Below are 23,895 nucleotides of genomic sequence, written 5' to 3' on the forward strand. Positions count from 1 at the left end.
CTGACGCAGCATCAAGTCTGACTTCGCTGACAATGAGAGGAAGAGAGCGAAGGAGGCAGGCGCGCACCAGCCGACAGCGAGAGTGAAAGCAGAAAAGCGAGAGCGGACCTTCCTCACTCACAATCACCCCTTTTGGTAAGTTTTCCGGCATTTCCATCTCCTTGTCGGGTCTCAAATACTTTTAATTTCGCTCGGCTACACAGTACTGCCATAAAGATTTAATTTTTAATTGTATTCCAGCAATTATTCCGACAAAATTTTTGCTCCGCTTTATTTTCCGAAGGCGTGTGATTTTTAATAATTGAATAAGAATTAAATTATAATTTGAAAAGTTCTTAAGTCCGATTAATTAATCACAATTAATTAATTTTTGCATGCGAAAAGTCTCACATTTTCTCGTTTTCCCCAGAATCGTCCCCAATTTTTAATTGCCCACAAGAATTGTAATGTGTAATTGCCAATGGAATAAATTACACTTTTCAAAATTGCTCGGCTGAGAGAAAGAGCTGGTCTCGGAAAAGGAACGGGACAGGGACAATCGGCAGCATTAAAAGCCTAAAGATTCTCAGGTTGTCTGTTCGAGGCGGAAATAAATTTTTTGCAATGCGCAAAAATGCATCGCTTGTTTTTTGCGCGAAAAAACAGCCGGGAAAACTACTAGTTTTGGTTTATCTGCATTTTTCCGGATGAAACCCCAAAAAAGTCAAATATATTTCGTGCCAAAAGAGGCAGAAATTTTGGAATATTTCGATGAGAGCTGCAATTTTCGGTCTCTTGGTAAAACCAGTGTGAAATTCACAAAAATCTGCATTTTTTGGAAAAAATGCGGTGCATGACGAAAAATAGGGGTTTTGAAAAACTAGTAAAAAATGCCACTGGTGTCACCGAGACAGAAAATTGTAACACAAACCGCAATTTTCCAAAATTTCCGACTTTTTTAGCACGAAATATGACCTTTTCAGGGTTAAATTCAAAACTAAAACTGTTGGGTTTTTTCACTTGGTGCATTTTTGCGCATTGCAAAATCGGTAAACCCTGAATCTTAGTTTTGGCCATCCAACACGAAACATGAGAATTTTTGCAATGCAGGTCTTTATATAAATGCGGGTTTTGTGAATCCTGCACCAAAAACCCGTCGCGGTTTCCCAAGGGCCGTGTCGTCACCGCAGGAAAGTCTTACTTTTCGATTTACTTACTGCGCGCGTTTGAAAAAGAGGCAAAGCGAATAGGCTACAAGCAGAAATTTGATTTTCGGGTCAATTAAAAATAATGCATTGATTCTTGTTTTCAACTGTTTCGAGAGGGGTAGCATACAATGAAAATTAAATTACTCTAAATCAGTGGTATAATTATTTTTTACACGATTCTTGCAATTGATTTCTGTTTGTAATGATGAAAACAACTTTTCAACATCAGCTTCTAAAAAGGCCGATTGCGGTGATCTATACCTAAAAGAAATACAATTTTCGCCCAAATTACCAATTGCTGAAAGAGTAATCAAGGCGGGGGCCGGCGGAGTTGAACGAACACAACTGTTTTTCACGCGCTTTGCTGCATGGAAGACGCATTATTCACAAATTATTAGTTTCAATCTGGGGGTCACTGGGAGGGCTGGCAAGTTTAGAAATTAACTAAGCAACTCGACATTTGTCAATTTTTTGGCTCGCGCCGAATTGGTCTCCGTTTCCGGCCCGTCGGCTCTCCTGCAGCTCCTCCACAAAGTCGCTTCCACGGGGAGTTTTTTCTTTGCAATTCGCGTCGCGTCAAGTTTTTGCCTTGCTATCAACCGACACACGCGCAATTCGCCAAAATCCTGCAACAATTGTCAATTGACAAGAAATGATTTATTTTTTCTAATGCAACGAATTGTGCTCTATAGGAATAAAATAATCCAAATTTTTGACAGCAGCCGAGGAAAAACTTTCAATTTGAATTTTCAGAAGTTATTTATTATTTTAATAGCACTGCTGCTTTTATCATGTGATTTACGTTAGTCTCTATCTCTCCATCCCCAAACGGTGCATGAAATGCGTATACATACATCCCCCTTACAATTTCAAAAAAGAGAAGGACAAAAAGCGAGGAGCAATCATCAAAATTAAATAGAAGAAAATGTTGAGAGTTGCAGCACGCAACATTTCTCGGAATCACTTTTCTCAATATTAAAAGTCGAGTTTTTTTATTGATAGTTTTCAAAGTTGGCGGTTTTAGACGATTTTGAGTTGATTTTCAGATCAGAGCCAGAAAAGCGCAACAACACTGTTTGGAAATCGCTTTTTTTCTGCTTTCATTGGCGGAAGTGTTTTTACACTTTATTATTTTTTTTGCATGAAATCGGGCTGATTAGTTGATCGATGGCCAAACAGCCCGGTTCGTGTTGAACTTCCGATCTCATTGAGCTCAGATAGGATTTTATTTTTCTGCAACGGGAACTGGAAGATAAAAAATCTGGAAATTTTTCTGCTACTGAGACAAGGATAATTTTTGAATAAACTAAAATTAGATTTTCGGAAAAATTAGCCGGTTAATCTTGTTTGTTTTCGGATAGTTGAGTGTCAAGGCCGCTTTTGTGTGCTCTAAGTTAGTGCTTTGCGCGGGTACAAATTTTCAACCCAAACCCGCACCGAACCCGCTTATTTCGTACCGCACCCAAACCGCACCCATATCTTTTTCAAAATTTGAACCCGCACCCGCACCAACCCGCACTACGCCAACCCGCACCCGCAATCCGCCATATTGGATTTGCAAAATCTGGACCCGCACCCGCGGGTTTGGTGCGGGTTTTGCGGGTTCAACCCTCAAACCCGCGACCCGCGCAAAACAGTTGAGAAAACCCCGACTTTCCAATTTTTGCGGGTTTTGCGGGCGTTAAAGGTCAAAATCTGGGAATTTTGAGTACTTTATAACTTTGCTCAGGGTGGTCCTAGAACAAAAATTAAAAACCCGCAAACTCGTCTCAACGAGGCAAACAACTTTTATACTGATCTCAAGGTGGTAGGTCAAAGCCCAAGGTCACAAAAATTAATTTTTGGAATTAAAACTTAAATTTGAAAATAAATATATTGAAATGTTTTATTTTTTTCAAAACCGTTTTGTAGAACATAAATTAAGTTAAAAACGTCAAAATTTGGAATGGCGTTTTTCCTCATTTTTTTAATTAAAAATGAAAAATTCGAAAACCCTTGTTTGTCGAGGTAGGTAAAAACGGTGATTGACCAAAAAATGTCGACTTCAAATCATCCGAATTTCAAAAACCACATACCGTTAGACTCCTCTCGACATCCCTAAGTGCACTAAAGGGGTATAATTCGATTTTATATTTTGTTTTATAATTGCGACAAGATTTTTAGTGCAGAATTCGAGATTTGGTGCTCATCAAGCATTTTATTGCACCCGTCTCGATAAAAAAAACTTTGTACACCCGACCCGAATCTCGGATTGTGGTGGTCCTATTTACAAAAAAATACGTACCATAAAAAATTTCAATATATTCATTTTCAAATTTGAGTTTTAAATCTAAAAATTAATTTTTGTGACCTTGACCATTGACCTACCACTTTGAGGTTAAGATAACAGTTTTTTGTCTTGTTAAGACGAGTTTACGGGGTTTTTAATTTTTGTTCTAGGACCACCCTGAGCAAAGTTATGAAGTACTCAAAATTCCCAGATTTTGATCTTTGAACGCTCGCAAAACCCGCAAAAATTGGAAAGTCGGGGTTTTCTCAACTGATTTTTAGTTCAATTAGGGCAAATTTAAAGCAAAAAAATTCATCAAAATCCATCGACCTATGGACAACAATTTGTTGAGTTCAGAGATTTGGCTCAATTCACCAGTTACATAAACCCTAAGTGTTTGAAGCCGCCAATTAACAGATGGCGCCACCGTAGACTTTCGATTTTAAGGCACTTCCGCTGCGATTTCAGACTCAATCTAGCTACCGTGCATTCTTCAATTAATTTGCTATTTTTTGACGTGCTGAAAACCAAAATCGGTTCAGCCAATCGCCGTAGAATCGTGAAAAACTATTTTTTGAAATAAAAAAATATGTTTCAACGTTTCTACGGCGAATGGCTGAACCGATTTTGGTTTTCAGCACGTCAAAAAAAGCAAATAATTTATAAAAGCAAAATAGCTAGATTGTGTCTGAAATCGCAGCAAACATGTCTTAAAACTGCTTAAAACAAAATTTAAAAAAAAAAGTCTGTGGTTGCGCTATCTGTTGGTGGCTTCAATAACTAAAGGTTTATGCAACTGGTAAATTACATAAAAGTTGCGGGTTTGCCGAGTCAACCCGCACCCGCACCAAACCGCACAACGCCAACCCGCACCCGCAATCCGCCATATTGGATTTGCAAAATCTGGACCCGCACCCGCGGGTTTGGTGCGGGTTTGCGGGTTCAACCCTCAAACCCGCGACCCGCGCAAAGCACTACTCTAAGTGGAGGTTGGCACTTGGCAGGACATAAAAAAGGAGCACGGATAGTGAAGCGGCGGCCGGAATAAAAAGCAGCGTCGATAGAAAAGGAGAGACGAAAAAAGGCCGCGCGTAGCCAAGTGTCGTGCGATAAATAAATTTAATGGAAGCAACGGCCGGGCAGCAGGTCAAAAGTTAATTTATTTTTATTTTCGCCTCGCCCTTCGAATTGACATTGACACTAAACACCAAGGATTGTCTTTTGTCCCTTGGAAGAGAAATGAACTGGAATCTCAATAAAATTCAACCGGGATTTTGTGAATAAAATACAAGGTTTAACTCTGCGGCTGCCGCTCATCACTTTCCGCCTGGCAACAAAGAGGTTTATTCGCACCTGCGTTCAGCGGCAACTCTCTCACAAATCCTTCATTTGTTCACCATAATAGCGACGCAGAAAATAACAACAACAAAAATGTGGAAATTTTGTCAAGTATGGTTCATTATTTTGGAATTGGCGACCCGTTCATAGAACAGCGTGTCATGCAATCGCAGGCCAAAGGTGAAAATAAAAATAATTTATCAATCAAAGTATTACCGAGCTGCTGTGACAATTGTTCTCCTCGTTTTGTTAATTTTCTCGATAGAATTAACAAAATGAAAGTTAAGAATGGTTAAAGTTAAAATGGAGTTGCTCTGTTCTGTTGCAAAGCAAATTTCCTCTCGAGCCTTTGGCAAACGTTCACCTGCTTTTCAAGAAGAATTATTATTATTTCATTAATTAATATTTCATTGGTCATTTTATCTTACTGCATTTTTTTAAGAAAAGATTTATTTTGAAAACTACAGAAGTCCAGCCAAGTCCGGAGAATGAACGGCTGGTGCTTGTTCTTCTGCACAAGGCAGCACAAAAATATTTATTTGCTCCACTGAGACGTGCACCCCCTTGTAAACCAAGGGTTAAACAGGCACAAGAAAAGCTCTTATTCAAAGATGACAGGATTAAAAAAATAAAACGGATAGAAATGCTCTACTTGGAGCCATAAAAGTAAGTGAAACTTTAGGTTAAGCGGGAATGATTTGGATTTAAAAAAATGAGAAGCCGCGCGTGCGGCTGCGAGCATTCAGGCTTGGGTTTGTAGGACGCCGGGAGAGGCTAGCTGGTCGGCTGTCGCACACTCGCGCCACTAGGCGGATAAACACACGCAGCGACGAAAAGTCTCACACTCTTTCCTGAGCGCGTGAGAGAAACGGATGCTCTGGCGCACATAACTCGCAAGCGAGAGCGAAAACGGATGAGCTACACCCTTCGCACTCGCCGCGCACTTTTCGGTAAGTTTTCCAGCGTTTTCCAGTACACGAAAAGTATACGGTGGCGCCGCATCTGTTGGCGTCTTTGAACGCTGAGCGTTTATACAACTGCACAATTGTCTACATTTTTAATTCCCTTCTGGAAATGTAAATTATTTAATGATTACCATCGGAATTTGTTCGAATTTTCATAGCAAGAATAGTCTAAAGGCGAAGCGAATCCAAGCATTTGTTAGATTCAGGGTTGCATTTTCTCCCCACCCGGTTTTTTACCACTCAGTTTTTACTAATTTCCTGTGCAACAAATGATTTTTCCTTTTTTCTCCAGTCAAAATTTGAGTAGTCAAAAGTACCTCCATTTTGCAGATTACATCTTTTAAATTTCCATTTTGCATAATTTTTCAAGCCGACGTTATAAGCTAATAGTTATGAGAAATTATTGAAAAATAAAGGGAAAACATTGCCTGAAAGAAACTTGTAAAAAAAATGCTGGGCTGATAAGAAGGGCGGCAGGAAGGGTGTAGCCGTAGCGTCCGGCGTAAGCTGGCCTTGGAAACATTGTAGGCCATTATGGCGTCACCGCGCAGAAAAGTCTAACATTTGTCGCGTCGCATTTAAAAGAGGGGCGTAGCAAATAAATTAATTTTGTTCGCGGCTCTACTTGAGGAGCTAAAATGGACTGATTTTACTTCTCAACCATTTCGAGAGGGGCGCAGTACAATAGTACAATGAAATGAGCGGCCAATAATTTATCTATCTAGGCATTAACGACTCACAAAAGTGCTCGGCTGAGAGAACGAGCTGCACGTGCTGGCCTTGGAAATTATTTTCGGCTCGTGCTGATCACCGTTGGAACGTCAAATATTTTAATGTTATCCCGTCGCGTTAAAAAAGGGCACAGCAAATAAATTTATTTCAACCGTTTCGAGAGGGGTAGTAGAACAATCAAACTATTTTAAATATGCGTGACATGGCGAAAATATTCATCACACATTTTTTATAATTAATTTGAGGTAATAAAATGTTGATTTAAAATTAACCCGAATTCAAAACCTAGAACACATTTTTAAGATTTAAAAACTGTTCAGTTGCCTGGTTTTCCATCAATCAGCTATCTCTCAAGTTAAGACTTTCTTATTAATCTTTAACCAGAATTTAAAACATTCGCATTATTTTATTTCTTGGTGTTGAATTAGAAACAGGCGCGGTCCAGAATAACCATTTTGGTACCACGAAAACATGTTAAAACTAAGAATCACGATTGAAATCTTGTTTAAATTCAAAAAAGTAATTATATTGTGGATCAGTGGGGCAACTATGCCATGCCCCATACTAACCGTAAACAAATAAAATAATTAAAAACATAATTTTGTTGCTAACATGGAGAGAATAGTCAATCAATATCAGTAAATTATGTAAAAAAGGAGTATACCTTTTGATAAGTCGCACTTGAGTTCTCATTAATCCACAGATTCGGTATATTAAATTTAAGTATGAATTTTATTAAAAAAAACAGACCTTTTGGAAAAGGAGGAATTACTTTTCGTTCTCACGACGTTATGACCAGAGATGAAAAAAGGCGAGTTTTTGCTTCACTTGTGGCGTGTAGATAATAAAAGGCGTTCTCAATATTTGTTGGAATATTTTAACCTCTGCTGAGCAGCACTTTCCGTGAGATGCGAGCTCAGCAGCCAATAACACTGCTGAACGGATGTGGCCTCGCGGGTGGCCGCAGGGGAGCTTGGGCCCAATCTTTTTTATTCTTGTTTATTCTTATATACTCTAGTCAAATACTTAATAAACTATAAGGTCTTTTCGCCTGCCCGCACCAGTTAAGTTCTCTTTGATTAAAACGCCGACCAGACATTCGTCGCAAAAGCCGCTGGAAAGGTGCGAAAACCAGCCCGTCGCGAGCTATTTGAGCATTTATTATTAATACCAAAAATAAGCTCTGACATCGGGCAGCCCGATCGAACTGCTCAAATATCTCCCACGGCTTGGGCACACTCCTTAGAATGCCTTAATAATGCGAGCCACGGGCTGGTCATTGGAATAAAAACAAATTAATCCGCAAATCGAATGAATATGCTCGGGAGCCTACAAATTTGCTTTTTTAAAGCGGAATTGGCCATCGAATTAATCGGCCTGAAAACACACTGCGAGAGTTGAAAGTCTAACACTTGACTATTTATTTTTAGCGGGCCACGCAGAGTTTGAAGGTTTTAGAACCTGTTACCTGGCCCCACTGCTTTTTCAAAACTGCGCGGCACAGAAAATAAATAAATAGCTAGACTTTTTGTTACGATGAAAGTCCCAGATTTCTATTTCTTTTGCAACGAAGTGGAGGGGTGAGTTTCGGGTGGCCGAGCAAGGGAAGAGTTGCTTCACTCGGCAAAAATTATTGATTTATCACCATTGGACTTTTCGTAGCGAGAAAAGTCCAAGTTACAAAAAAAAAGCGGCGCGTGTTGGCCTTGGAAATGTTTTCGTGCTAACATTATTTAGAGGTTGTTTAAAATTTAAAAGGGATGCTCTTTTAAAGGAGTCTGGCAGAATTATCACAGCGGAATAGTTACAAAAGGGAACTGATGGATAAACAAAGAGCGAATTGAAGAGTGACAGGTTGCGCAGTGCTAATCCGACCTGGGTTTTTTATTTGGACGAGGCAGCGAGAGGCAGAGACGAAAGGTCTCGCTTTTCGCTTACAGTGAGAATAAAGCGGAGGCAGGCGCAAAAGAGCCAAAACATAGAAGGAGAGACTTGAAAAGCAAAATTGTTTCAGAAATTTTAATTTGCAATGGCTTTCCCATGATTTTCATTGCCTTTTAACCTATATTAAATATTAAGTATTCTCTCATTTTCACCGCAGAATTGTCTACATATCAATTTCCGGTAATACACCATTGTAACGGAATTCGTTAGACTTTTCATATCGAGAAAAGTCCAACTCACAAAATAGCTCGGCTGTTAGAAAGAGCGGCGCGTGATGGCCTTGGAAACATAATCGGGCCGTCACCGCAACAAAAAGTCTAACATTTGGATGCAATCGCGCGCGTTTAAAAGAGAGGCGCCGCTAATAAAGAGGCTCAGTTGAGGGAAAATAGGGCTGATCCCGCTTCTCGCAGCTATTTCCAGAGGACACGTACAGTGTATATTATTATATAATGTAAGTAATTGAAATCTGCGATGGCAGTTTTTTCCTGGTTTCATCGGCAGAAAATCTGCTGGAGTGTTTCTAAACTCTTTTATTCATTTTTATTTGCGTGGAAACGGGCTGGTGAGTTAATCAACGTCCAAACAGCACGGTTGGCGTTGACCTTTGTGACCTCATCGAGCTCAGATAGGATTTTATTTCTCTGCAACGGGAACTGGAAGATAACTCTTGAAATTTTTCTGCTGGGATAGTGATAATTTTTTAATTAAATGTAACGCGTGACTATTTGGAAAAACGCGATTTGATTTTTAAAAAATAAGCCAGTTAACCTTGTTTGTTTTCGTATGGTTGAGCGTCAAGGCCACTTCTCTGGAGGTTGGCACTTGGCAGGAAAAAAATGTGTGACTGTGAAGCGGCAGCTGGAATAAAAAGCAGCCTCGATTTGTCGATTAGGAGAGACGAAAACAGGCCGCGCATAGCCGAGCGACGTGCGATAAATTCATTTAACGGAAGCAACGTCCGGGCAGCAGTTCAAGTTAATTTATTTCAATTTTTGCCTCGCCCTTCGCCTCGACAATAAACACCAAGGTTTTTCGGCTGTGATTTTTGTTTATTTGTCCCTTGCAAGAGGAAAGTCAAACGAAAACGAAAATTATATCTAAATAAAAGTCAAGTGGGACTCGACAGAAGGCGCCGAAAGGTCGATTCATGAAACATCACTTTCCGCCTAGCAGCAACGAAAGCTTCTTTTGCGGCGGCTAGCCTAAATTGGCTAATTTTATATGCTCACTCTGTCAGAAAAGTGGAGAGAAATAAGCATTCATTTGTCCCCTATAAGCGCTGCAGAAAATACAAAATCCTGATTACATTTTATTAAATTTTGTACATTTAAATGGAATTTGTGATCCGTTCATAAAAAAGTGTGGGTTATACTCGCAGGCCAAAGGAATATTAAAATAATTTATCAATCAAAGTAATACCGAGCTGCTGTGATAATTGTTCTCCTCGTTTTGTGAATTTTCTCGATAGAATTAACAAAATGTAAGTTAAGAATGGTTAAAGTTAAATTGGAGTTGCTCTGTGCTGTTGCAAAGCAAATTTCCTCTCGAGCCTTTGGCAGACGTTCACCTGCTTTTCAAGAAGAATTATTATTATTTCATTAATTAATATTTCATTGGTGATTTTATCTTACTGCATTTTTTTAAGAAAAGATTTATTTTGAAAACTACAGAAGTCCAGCCAAGTCCGGAGAATGAACGGCTGGTGCTTGTTCTTCTGCACAAGGCAGCACAAAAATATTTATTTGCTCCACTGAGACGTGCACCCCCTTGTAAACCAAGGGTTAAACAGGCACAAGAAAAGCTCTTATTCAAAGATGACAGGATTAAAAAAATAAAACGGATAGAAATGCTCTACTTGGAGCCATAAAAGTAAAAGTGAAACTTTAGGTTAAGCGGGAATGATTTGGATTTAAAAAATGAGAAGCCGCGCGTGCGGCTGCGAGCATTCAGGCTTGGGTTTGTAGGACGCCGGGAGAGGCTAGCTGGTCGACTATCGCACACTCGCGCCACTAGGCGGATAAACACACGCAGCGACGAAAAGTCTCACACTCTTCCCTGAGCGCGTGAGAGAAACGGATGCTCTGGCGCACATAACTCGCAAGCGAGAGCGAAAACGGATGAGCTACACCCTTCGCACTCGCCGCGCACTTTTCGGTAAGTTTTCCAGCGTTCGTATCTGCCTGCTTGGAACTAAATTATTTTTAATTACGCACAGCCAGCGAGCACCGAAAGGATTTATATTTAAATAGCATTCCTGCGATTGATAGAAAATTAGCCTGAATTTATTTTCCGAAGTCGTTAATAGCGTTTTATTGTTCAAAAGGAAATTAACTGCAGGAATTATTTTGGCCAGTTACTATAAATTTGCTTTTTTAAACGCGACGCAATAGCATCCAAATGTTAGACTTTTCTGCGTATGCGGTGATGTCACGAGTGGATAATAATTTCCGAGGCCAGCACGCGCAGCTCGTTCTCTCACTCAGCCAAGCACACTTTTCTCGATAAAAAAAGTCCAACTATTCCAATCTGTTTGCAACAACCGGCGAAGAGGAGATGTGCCAACAAAGGTTCTCTCTTGATTTGATGAATGCTTTTTTTGTCGATTTTAGACAACTCCCAAAAAAATTAATTCCGGAATAAAAAAAAAGAATTTGTCATCTAATAGTAAATTAATAAATCATTTATTCAAGTTTTTGTGGTTGAAATGCCAATTGGTTGCGTATTTTTTCGAACTGCAAATTGAACAGTGCAGCATTGAGAGAGTAAATTCTGTTCTGTACGCTTTAATCCGAAATAATTAAGTTTTATTTCAATTTTTATAATACTCATCAGTGCTTCTATCAATTTCTGACCGTGTTTTTTATAAATGAATCGGGAAAGAAACAGAATTTTCAGCACACACGAATCACTTGAAAGTCGAAAGTTAGAAAATAATTTATAGCTAATTCTTAACTATTAACTAAAATCGGTGAAAAGTGCTAAAAAGCTTGCCTTTTTTTGGGCATCGTATAAATTTTGTTGATGCGACGCAAAAGTGGGAGTTTATTTATTTCCTATGCTGCCTCTCGCGAGCAGAGAAGCAACTTTCAGAACCAAATGTAAGCCGATCCTCCCGCAAGTAGTTTTGTAACCTGATGACAAAAATAATTCTTTTTTTTTAATTTTGAGATTTTAAAAATTAATTATTTCTTATCCTCTGCTTCAAATTATAATTGAATTTTATTTTCACCCACGTACATAATAACTGAGATATTATGTGTGTGGTTATAAGAGTTCGTTGAAGTGGATTTTGAAATCGCGAAGCGGTGCAGCATGCACAGCAGGGGCACGTAATTGCTTTTGGCCGCCTCGCACACACTTTTTGTCGATTTTTTTTTTTTTTTTTTTTTTTTTTGCTTAAATTCGACCATTCATTGTATCCTGGACCACGAACCCTCATCAGAAGCATATCGCAAAAGGCTTTTAATTGACATATCCAACCGACCTTTTTCAGGGTACGGCGACCTGAAACCCTTTCCCAGGCCGAATTTTAATGCATTTTAAAGATTTTTTCATTTTTTTTGGCGGCGTTGATTGTTCAACCCCGCCTGCCAGCAGCCTTCCTCAGGTCGCGCAACCTAGCTACTGCTTTTGCAAGATTTTAGCATCGCCGACGCTCATTCTTTGGTGATTTTTCAGGGCGCAAACGGCGCCACCGGGCCCCCGCAGAGGTTTTCCCTTCCCCGCAGAGGGGGGAGGGAAAACGGCCTTTTCAACGCTTCTAACAAAATTTTTATTTTTAATCTTTTTCAAAGCACACGCTGATCTGCATTTTATTTTACCAATGACTAAAACAAAATTTAATAGTCTCCGAAAACTTGCTGCGATTTAAACTGTTTTAAAAATATGTCAGTTCGATGGTTTTAAAAGTTTAGAGCTAAAAAATGCTTCATTTTAAAATCGAAATGTCCATTACGAAATATTAATTGCATAATTCGTTTCTGTTGATAGGCGAGAAAAATAGAAGATTGACAACTGATTTAATTTTAATTAATTAATTATATATCATTTTCTGGGAACCCCTGAGCGAATGTTTATATTTGCCCGTCTGAGATTTTTTTGTGGATTGCCCCTACACTCTAGAGTACCCCGAACAGTGCCCTCGGGGCCGCACTGGCGATTCAAAGTTTACCGTCAACTCATTTGGCGTCGACAAAATTTCTCTTGCTCCTGAATTTGGCCCCCCTCCCCCGCTCCCCCCCGTGGCCCTGTATACGCGCGCGTTTTTGGGGTTCAGCAGGGCAAGAGGTGGGCCGACGTAAGGAAGGTTGTTTCATATCCTATTATTTAGAATTCAAAATTTTGTCTCACTTCTCACTTTTCTGCAGCGCCTTCAGCAGATTTCACACGAGCAGAAGCAGAGCCATGGTGGGCGTGCAGTTATTGCGCTTGCCACTGCGAAATTAATAGAAACTTGAGCTCAACTGGCGCAATCCAATAAAAACCGTCCGCATCCGAAGTGAAAAGTTATAAAAATTAAATTGAATAATCTGCGATGGTGAAAATCGTTATGCATGAAAACACAATGTAATTTTGGAAGTAGTTGGTTAAATCCAGCAGGCACATACATATCTATAAACTAGAGCCCTGCACGGAAGTAAAAGTAACCACACCGCGGAGCGGGAGTTGGTTTAGTGTTTTGTCATTTCAGGTGGGTGCGGTGCGGTTGCGGGTTTAATGTATGCGAGTGCGGTTTTATGCACTAAAAAACGCGAAATATTTTGTGAAGCCACCAACAGATGGCACCATCATAATATACTTTCGATTTGAAGGATTTTAAATGGGACTACTGTGCATTCTTCACTTCAAATCGATTCGTTTGACGTGCTGAAAACCTATATAGGTTATGTAAGCCATTCGGCGTAGGTTCGTGAACAACTTTTTAATATTAAATACTTTCTACGGAGAATGCGGCTGGACTGAATTTGGTTTCAAGCATGTCAAAAGAAAGCAAATTAAGTGAATTAAATTAAGACAGTAGCAGGATCAAATCTGAAATTGCAGAGGAGGTAAATTAAAATTAAATTTTGTACCAAAGTGTACAGTGGCGCCATCTGATGGAGGCTTCGAACACAAGGGCTAAATGCAATTGGTCGAATGAAAAATTTAAAGTATGAAGTTTGCGGTTTAAAAACCCGCGGGTGCGGGTTTTTGGTAATGCGGGTAAGGGTTTTCGGAACAAGCCTCACTGCGGGTAAGGGTTAAAATTTAGAATTCCGTGCGTGGGTGTGGGTGAAAAATCCACCCGTGCAGAGCTCTGCTATAGACTTACTAACATGAGTCTTCTTTTTGTCTGGTAAGCAAATTAAGAAAATGTTTTTAGTAATACTCATAAAATAGACTTGCAACAGCTTTTTACATATTCCATAAATTGACATTAGTGCTTTTTTAAAGTAATTAGGGTTTTTTTAATTCGCTCGTTGTTTTGCTTTCTTTGATTTCAGTTTGTATGATGAAATGGAAATATAACGGCTAGTGAAAACGACATTGTAGACATCCCAGTAAGATGCAAACGGAAGAAAATTATTTCGCTTACTGTTTGGATACGAACACCAACATAAATTACTTTGTCGTACCGTCAAAGTTTTTGAAACCAAGACCAAAAGCAATAAATTCGAAACCAGGAGTTGCCTGGGTCACTCTTGGTCAAGACTTCTGGGGAGGTGTGTTCCAATCAGCATGGCTAAAGTCTTTGGAGATGGACCCTGACGATGGGTTCTTCCTGGACAAAAAACCCGACAAGGATTTCGAGCACTTGCTGACCGAGGCAGAGTACAAAGATTGTCTCGTTCTTGCCACTGCATCCTCAGTCCAAGAATTGCAAGTGTTCGTTCAAACGTGCAACATCAAAATTCCAAAGAAATACAAACGTTTGGACTATTCTGACGCTTCAGGAAGTCAACAACTCAACGAGACGCAGCAGGTTCGTAAAGAGTTTGTTTTTATGAAAATCCTTTACAACTATATGTATATCTCATTTCATCTTGACGTCATATAGAACCAGAAACATCAGATAATAATAAATAACCAACTCTTTACTAATATTTCTCAGCAAAACAAGCAATTAGAGAGTGCCGAATCCAATCAGCAAACGAGTAATAAAGACATTTCAACGGCCTCAAAAGGATCGGAGGAGTCAAACTCTGCCACAATATTTCCGGGAGGTGTGCAAAAATTTTATCACCCTTTGAAAATCCCATCGAATAATAATGTTTTTACAGGAGCAACTCCTTTCGTTCTGCCACAAGAGCGCAAAGAAATTGATTTGGAAAAACCGATCGAGTCGCATGATGTCTCGGAGAATGACTATAGAGGTAGTGCTATAGCGAGGCGTGATTACTACTAAAATTTCCAATCTCCGTCATCACATGTAATTAGAATAGTTGGTAAATAATTGCACTTCATTTATTCCAGGCAATTCACACATTCGACCTAAAGGGGTTGCGAATTTAGGATTTTTTGAATCTGAAAAAGATGGAATGGTCAACAGAAAAAACGCAGACAAGTAATTTTTTCTGAGTTTAGACATATTTAGAAACTAACATCGCCATTTCAAGTGTTTGTGTCCTGGTCATTCACTACGATTTCAAAAACGATCCTGAATTGATCCGAAATGGAGACGCCCGTGACGTAAAACATATCGAGAGAATCTTCGGGGGAAACCGGAATTGCAATTTCCGTAATTTCCGATCACCGAACAAAAAGACTTTGCTTCAACTTCTGGGTGACCAAGAAAAGCTTTTACAGTACTTTAACTCAAAAGGTTTCACATTCAAATTAAAAGTTATATGAGATTATGATCACATTTCTGATTCAGATGACGTGCCCTCTGTTTTCGTGCTTTTCATTCTCTCTCATGGGACTGAAAACGGAACAATATTGACAGACCTTTTAGATAGTGAAACAAACAAATACGAATATTTCACAACAGATGAGGTTTTGGACTCATTGCAGAACCTTAAGAAATTCGAAAAATGTCTGAAAGTTGTAAATTTTGGGGTAAGCTCAAAATTCATAATTTTTAACAAAAGAAACCAGGAATATTGCAAAATAGTCATGTCAAAATATTCTTTCATGTTTCAGCCATGTCGGGGGATGTTGGTGGATTCAAAGTTCGTCAAGAAGAATTCATACCCAAACTATAAAAACGACAATTCATGCAGAATCACCAATCGCCCAGGAATGCACAACTACGTCGTGTTCTATTCGACAGTTGAAAGTAATTTTTTACAGCAACGATTCTTCATTCGTAACGTCAATAAATTTGAAAATCCTACAGCGACATTGGCTAACACTGATGAAAATGGTTCATGGATGGTCCGAAATATGTGCACGTGTCTCGACAGCGCTACTGATGATGAGTCCTTGTTGAAATTCTTCACTATTGTTCAGAATCGCATGCATCAAGAGTCGCGCTCTTTAATGAACCTAGCAAAAAACACTCATATTGGGCAGACACCAGAGCTCAAAATGTTTCAACAAGACAAAAAATTCATTATCTCAAAGTGAGTGTCATAAATTTATTAATCGGAAAAATGTCGATAAGTGCAAACCTAGTTGATTTTCCACACAATCCAACAAAAAGTGTATCAGTTACTAACAAAAAAAATTTCAGGGCGAAAATCCCAGCAAAACCTTCTTCAAACACTGATGGGTCTGGAAACGTGAGCAAAGTCTCAAATGAAATACAATCCGTCAACTTCTCCTGGAAATCAGATGAGGGACAAGATATCAGGGGTCGTAGATGTTTCATTTTATCCGTGGTCCGAAACAAACAAGTGCAAGAAATGACAAGAGCTCTTCAGAACCTGGACTTCGAAATCACAGACTGGACACTGAGTGGTAAACCCCTGGGATTTTATTTAAAGACAGGTGAGCAGAAGCCAACGAAGGAGATAAATTAGTTTGATCTAATTCTGTTTTTACAGTATCTGAGTTGGAACCAGACGTGGGCTGCATTTTGACCTGCATATTTGGTCCTGTGTGTGAAAATGAAGAGAAAGAGGTTTGCGTGCGCGTGCAAAAGGGTAAAAATATTCCAATCAAGGACATCCTCTACAGCTTGGTCGGCCCTAGAAACGACAAATTGATAGGAAAGCCGAAAATTCTGTTCGTTGTTAACGTGGAAGCACCAAAGACTGACAGTGTAAGCTCTATTCCAACTGTTCCAAAAGATGAGATTAATTCATATCTTTCAATTTAGATTTCTTTGGACGTGAAAGATTTACAAGTGTCTGCAACAAACCACAGTGGCTGGCTCGTTTTGATCTTAAAATATGAGGGTAAGTTCAGACAGAACGTGATTCATCAAAAGATGCGCATACTTAATTACTTCTTTCTCAGATTCATCAGAGAAGTTAATTCAACAACTTGGAAACATCGGTGACAAAAGCCTGCAAGAACTTCTGGAGCCTCTGCTAACTCGTGAGTCCAATAGAGAAGATGCGGTTCTTCTCAATTCTACTTTGCAGTATATCTTAAAATTTCCGATTTGGCCGAGAGCATTTGTAAATCCCGATTTCAAGCTGAAAACGACAAAAATCCCCCGTGACCAAATGGTTGCTTTCGGAAATTCTAAGGAATATCCTATTGGGGAAAAGATCGATTTAGATACATTAATCAAAATGGCAAAAAGATTGTTTGAGGAAAACAAAAAATCAATTGAGAGTCCACTTCAGGAAATGAGCCATGTTGAAAATTCAGAAATATTAAGTGATATTGAAACTTCGATAAAGTTTAATCAAGTCAGAGAACTAGAATCTATCTCTGAGGCTGAAAATTCTGCTGAAGCGAGCATTGTTTGGTTGTTTAATTCAGTTGCTAGAGCTGGCAAATCGACCGTTCTCAAAGAAATGGCGCACCAACTAACCAAACAAGATGGAGGTTTTAAAGTTCTGCTAATTCCTCTCAAAAAACATTATCGGTACTTATTTGACATGCCTGCAATGAACGTGAATGAAATCGAATTTCTCGCCAAGACATCTTGCAATTCTCTTGACGACATCAACAACTGGATTGAGAAGAGAGAACTCATTGTTTTCCTCGACGGATTCGACGAAGTGTGTCCAGATTTCAGAGATAAAATCATACACATTTTGATTGCAATAAATAAAGCAAGAGTTCCAGTCTTTATCGGAACCAGGCCTCACGAAGTGCACCACATTCAAGAGAGGATACAAAACACGACGATAATTGAGATCGAACCACTTGATGAAGCAAAGCAAATAGAGTTTCTGCGGATTGTTGGCCGAAAGAATGAAAAAGATATCAATCAATTGAGGGAAAACTTCAAAGACAAAGATATTCTGGGAAACCCACTCTATCTCAATTTGTTGGCCGATTACAACGGTGATGGAAACTTGTACGAAATCTTTGACACAATAGTGAGGCGAAAAGTAGAAATTTGCTTGAAGAGAGAAAACGGTGGCAAAGATGTCGGAGAAGAGAAGATTGAAAATTCATTGAAGTTCATTCAATTGGTGGCCTCTCGTTTTGTGACAGGAGTGAAGATTGACCAAGGTAGTGTAACAAAGGAACTTTTGGAGGAGATGAATGCTTTTGGAGTTGTGACATATTACAATGACACTGTAAATTTCACTCACCAAGTGTTTGCAGAATTTCTTACCGCGCAAAAATGTATATACGATTTAAAAAATCCAGTATCTGAAAGAGTGCCATTGTTCAATGATGAACTGATGCAGTGCAGGAAGTTTGTCGACCTTTTCTTTTCCACAGAAATGGGGAAGGACACGTCGTTCAAAGAAGCTTTTACGGTTTTTGCAAAATCAACCGACAAATTGCAATTAGTCAAACAAATATGTCGAGAGAATTTGAGGCAAATGTTCAATTTTCTCAACCCCGATCTCTCATTAAAAGATGAAGACGGAAAAAACGCTTTTCACTTCGCATTGAGGCATCTTGAAATGGCCAAGATGGTGCACGAAAAGAACAGCATGTTAGCAACCGAAATAACAAACAATGGAGAAAACTGTCTCCACCTGGCGATTGATGACGAAGAATGCAGCGAGAAAGTGGCTCTTTGGATCATGCAAAACATTGAAGTGGACAAAAACGCTGAAACCAAATCTGGGGACACACCACTTTTGCTGGCTGGAAAAAGAAAAAAATGGGAAGTAGCGCAGCAGCTTGTATTGAAATACAATGTTGAAGATAACAAAATTGATTCAACGGGAAACACATTTTTGCACTATGCTGTCCAGTCAAATAACATAGATTTAGTGCGAGTACTTCTTCAAAGGGGCTCAGATGTCAATTTCAAAAATAAACAGGGAAACTCAGCCCTCTACCTTGCTGCTGGGTTGAATAAAAACCCACAAATCGTAAAAATTTTGCTACAAAAAGGTGCCAAAGTCAATGCAAAAAACAATGATAACTGGACCGCAATACATTGTGCCGCTTCAAATAATCCAAATGTAGAAGTGATCCAAAAGCTGCTCGAAAACGGCGCCGACGTTGATTCACAAACTAAACTAGGAGCTACAGCCCTTCACCTAGCTGCTCGGAATAATAAAAACCCAGAAATTGTCAAACTTTTGCTTGGAAGCGGTGCCAAAATAAATGCAAAAGAAAATGATAACTGCACCGCACTACATTGTGCCGCTTCAAATAACCCAAATGTAGAAGTGATCCAAAAGCTGCTCGAAAACGGCGCCAACGTTGATTCACAAAATGAAGAAGGAACTACAGCCCTTCACCTAGCTGCTCGGAATAATAGAAACCCAGAAATTGTGAGACTTTTGCTTGGAAGCGGTGCCAAAATAAATGCAAAAGACAATGATAACTGGACCGCACTACATAAAGCCGCTTCAAATAACCCAAATGTAGAAGTGATCCAAAAGCTGCTCGAAAACGGCGCCGACGTTGATTCACAAACTAAACTAGGAAATACAGCCCTTCACCTAGCTGCTCGATATAATGAAAACCCAGAAATCGTGAGAATTTTACTGCAAAAAGGGGCAAAAATAAATGCAAAAGACAATGATAACTGGACCGCACTACATAAAGCCGCTTCAAATAACCCAAATGTAGAAGTGATCCAAAAGCTGCTCGAAAACGGCGCCAACGTTGATTCACAATCTAAACTAGGAGCTACAGCCCTTCACCTAGCTGCTCGGAATAATAAAAACCCAGAAATTGTCAAACTTTTGCTTGGAAGCGGTGCCAAAATAAATGCAAAAGACAATGATAACTGCACCGCACTACATTACGCCGCTTCATGTAACCCAAATGTAGAAGTGATCCAAAAGCTGCTCGAAAACGGCGCCGACGTTGATTCACATACTAAAGAAGGATATTCCGCCCTTCAATGTGCCGCTTCAAATAACCCAAATGTAGAAGTGATCCAAAAGCTGCTCGAAAACGGCGCCGACGTTGATTCACAAACTAAACTAGGAAATACAGCCCTTCACCTAGCTGCTCGATATAATGAAAACCCAGAAATCGTGAGAATTTTACTGCAAAAAGGGGCAAAAATAAATGCAAAAGACAATGATAACTGGACCGCACTACATAAAGCCGCTTCAAATAACCCAAATGTAGAAGTGATCCAAAAGCTGCTCGAAAACGGCGCCAACGTTGATTCACAATCTAAACTAGGAGCTACAGCCCTTCACCTAGCTGCTTGGAATAATAAAAACCCAGAAATTGTCAAACTTTTGCTTGGAAGCGGTGCCAAAATAAATGCAAAAGACAATGATAACTGCACCGCACTACATTACGCCGCTTCATGTAACCCAAATGTAGAAGTGATCCAAAAGCTGCTCGAAAACGGCGCCGACGTTGATTCACATACTAAAGAAGGATATTCCGCCCTTCAATGTGCCGCTTCAAATAACCCAAATGTAGAAGTGATCCAAAAGCTGCTCGAAAACGGCGCCGACGTTGATTCACAAACTAAACTAGGAGCTACAGCCCTTCACCTAGCTGCTCGGAATAATAAAAACCCAGAAATTGTCAAACTTTTGCTTGGAAGCGGTGCCAAAATAAATGCAAAAGACAATGATAACTGCACCGCACTACATTACGCCGCTTCATGTAACCCAAATGTAGAAGTGATCCAAAAGCTGCTCGAAAACGGCGCCGACGTTGATTCACATACTAAAGAAGGATATTCCGCCCTTCAATGTGCCGCTTCAAATAACCCAAATGTAGAAGTGATCCAAAAGCTGCTCGAAAACGGCGCCGACGTTCATTCACATACTAAAGAAGGATATTCCGCCCTTCAATGTGCCGCTTCAAATAACCCAAATGTAGAAGTGATCCAAAAGCTGCTCGAAAACGGCGCCGACGTTGATTCACAAACTAAACTAGGAGCTACAGCCCTTCACCTAGCTGCTCGGAATAATAAAAACCCAGAAATTGTCAAACTTTTGCTTGGAAGCGGTGCCAAAATAAATGCAAAAGACAATGATAACTGCACCGCACTACATTACGCCGCTTCATGTAACCCAAATGTAGAAGTGATCCAAAAGCTGCTCGAAAACGGCGCCGACGTTGATTCACATACTAAAGAAGGATATTCCGCCCTTCAATGTGCCGCTTCAAATAACCCAAATGTAGAAGTGATCCAAAAGCTGCTCGAAAACGGCGCCGACGTTCATTCACATACTAAAGAAGGATATTCCGCCCTTCAATGTGCCGCTTCAAATAACCCAAATGTAGAAGTGATCCAAAAGCTGCTCGAAAACGGCGCCGACGTTGATTCACAAACTAAACTAGGAGCTACAGCCCTTCACCTAGCTGCTCGGAATAATAAAAACCCAGAAATTGTCAAACTTTTGCTTGGAAGCGGTGCCAAAATAAATGCAAAAGACAATGATAACTGCACCGCACTACATTACGCCGCTTCATGTAACCCAAATGTAGAAGTGATCCAAAAGCTGCTCGAAAACGGCGCCGACGTTGATTCACATACTAAAGAAGGATATTCCGCCCTTCAATGTGCCGCTTCAAATAACCCAAATGTAGAAGTGATCCAAAAGCTGCTCGAAAACGGCGCCGACGTTCATTCACATACTAAAGAAGGATATTCCGCCCTTCAATGTGCCGCTTCAAATAACCCAAATGTAGAAGTGATCCAAAAGCTGCTCGAAAACGGCGCCGACGTTCATTCACAAATTGGGGAAGGAAGTACAGCCCTTCACCTAGCTGCTCGGAATAATAGAAATCCAGAAATTGTGAGACTTTTGCTTGGAAGCGGTGCCAAAATAAATGCAAAAAACAATGACAAATGGACCGCACTGCATAAAGCCGCTACATTTAACTCAAATCCAGAAGTGGTTCAAGAGCTGCTTGATCAAGGCGCGGAAATAAATGTAGAAAACGACTGCGGAAGAACTGCTTTATTTCTCGCCGTAAAGCATAATCCAGTGAAAAGAGTGATTACAAAATTGCGCGAGCATGGGGCCAAAGAAATCAATGACAAAGAATATATATTGTTTTAGAAACTCAAAACTCTTGAATTCTGATAAATTGAACCGACCGATGTCACACAAGTAATAACATATGTCAATATACAGATGTATGTAAATGAGGAGTACGGGTCAAGACTATAAATTAAGCGCTCCTGCTCAGGGAAGCATCATTCTGATTCTGAGTTTGCTACCTGACGACTCTAGTAAGTCTGTCAGGGCAGGAGCAATACAGCTCAGCACGTTAGCTTCATTCCTAACCCTGAATCATAACTTGTTATCGGCAAGGGGAAACCGACCTGCGGTTTCCTCTGTACAGCGCGGCTGTCCGTCAAACTGTTCATCCGGTTGACGCCGATTGCAAGAGTCCCTTACTTTAGTCCGCGCGACCGGTCGACTTTTCCAAGTCGTCGTTGGAGTGCCCGTCACGTTTAGCCTTTATTTGAGCATTTCAAACCCTAATTTCCCTAGACTAGCCGTAGGCCGCTACGAAATCTTAATGAAAATTATTCTGATGTATCGTGAAGTTATTGGAAAGGCTTTCTGTTATTTATTATAATATATTTTGTTTTCTTAAAAGTTATACTCGTAGACTATATTATATGAGCTGTATCTGTAAATTATGCCACAAAATTTTACATGAGAATCGCACATTATTTGCAAACTTTATGCTGCAAGTCCTCGGTGCGGAGGCAAGTGGCCCTTCAGTGCGCTCGGTCCCTGTGCGGCCTGGTGCGCCCATTCAATCCGTTTGCGGTGTTATTGGGACCCAGGTTTCAGCATTCGTGCTAGTGCAGTGCGCGCCCTTCCCGCTCCTCGGCCAGGGATTGAAACGAAAAAAATGTATACTATATAACAAACAAAATAACTTTTCAATTGTTAAAATTAGTTAATCTATTTATGTAAGATTGAAGTATTGTTGGACATATAAAAAAGGGTGCAAACTTATCTGTAGTATAATTCAAATATGTTTATAGCAATATATGTATATTAAATGAAAAATCAGAGTGACCTACTGTTAGACCTAGATGTAGCATATTTAATATAATTAAGGAGTTTTTGCTTTTATCATTTTGTTACTTTTTTGTGGAATTAGATTAATTACGAATGTAAATAGTATGGAATGAATGGGATATAAACATGTACTATCATAATTAAAAATAAAACATTGTTTTCTGTAAATAATGTTTTGAACTTTTTGCTTATCCGCTTATAAAGTGTATTAGTGTGAAAAATTGCTGTGAGTACTCAAATCTGACCCTTTCGCTTGGTAGATTTTATCATTTTTGTTTTGGCTCAACTTATTAAGAATAAAAAAAGATTATTTTCTTATTTATATTTTTTATTTTGTTTTTCTCACCTTGAAAAAGTATTTAAAGAGCACGAAAGCCACGGAAGCAGTTGGACTGGCATGAAAAGTCGTATCTTTTACAATATCAGCATTACAAAACTATAAAATAATTGCAATAAATTTTCATCGTCACCGAGAAGATCTAGCAAAATAAATTCTAGCAAGAAAACTTGCTCGCGTCCAAGTGGGAACTAAAATTTACACCAATTTTCCATATTTATTTGTATTTTTATACAAATAGCGTGTCGTTTGGTTGTATCACAACTACTGCATTTTATTTTTCGATATATTTCGCATTAATTTTGTAACTTCAGATAATGCGTCTTTGAATTTTAAATTAAATGTCTAAATTTGGAATAAAAATCACATTTTTTAACAGAGATTTTTACCATATAGTTAAGGGAATGTTTCAAAAGTCAGGGTTTCTACGTTGCACTCAGGTCCAGGGCAATTTAGCTTCGAAGGAAATATGCATTTTTTGTTTGAAATTTAACATAAATTATTCTGAGACCAATTAAGACTCGGTCCGATCATAAATCTAGCAGGAGATAGAATTGTACGTGTTTTTTCCCTACATCCTGATTAGAAGAACATTGAAAATCATAATTTTTGCTTTAATTAATTAGTTATTATTTTA

General features: G+C 39.4%; 1 protein-coding gene across 2 annotated transcripts; it reads left to right on the forward strand.

The window, feature by feature from the left end:
* LOC135948375 (uncharacterized) lies at window positions 1-23,239 on the forward strand. 2 transcript variants are annotated; one of them, XM_065497605.1, is made up of 13 exons: window positions 1-135; window positions 13,922-14,400; window positions 14,530-14,641; window positions 14,699-14,791; window positions 14,892-14,982; window positions 15,035-15,240; window positions 15,295-15,476; window positions 15,561-15,696; window positions 15,757-15,982; window positions 16,093-16,349; window positions 16,406-16,623; window positions 16,681-16,759; window positions 16,821-23,239. In XM_065497605.1, the coding sequence occupies exons 2-13, from the start codon at window positions 13,984-13,986 to the stop codon at window positions 21,938-21,940; spliced, it is 7,137 nt and encodes a 2,378-aa protein (XP_065353677.1). In that variant the 5' UTR covers window positions 1-135; window positions 13,922-13,983; the 3' UTR covers window positions 21,941-23,239. The 2 variants fall into 2 exon arrangements, with proteins under 2 accessions (XP_065353677.1, XP_065353676.1); XM_065497604.1 differs by lacking the exon at window positions 1-135 and adding an exon at window positions 10,454-10,592.
* The last annotated feature ends 656 nt before the right edge of the window (window positions 23,240-23,895 follow it).

Source organism: Cloeon dipterum, chromosome 1 (genome assembly GCF_949628265.1).
Source record: "Cloeon dipterum chromosome 1, ieCloDipt1.1, whole genome shotgun sequence".
NCBI lineage: Eukaryota > Metazoa > Arthropoda > Insecta > Ephemeroptera > Baetidae > Cloeon > Cloeon dipterum.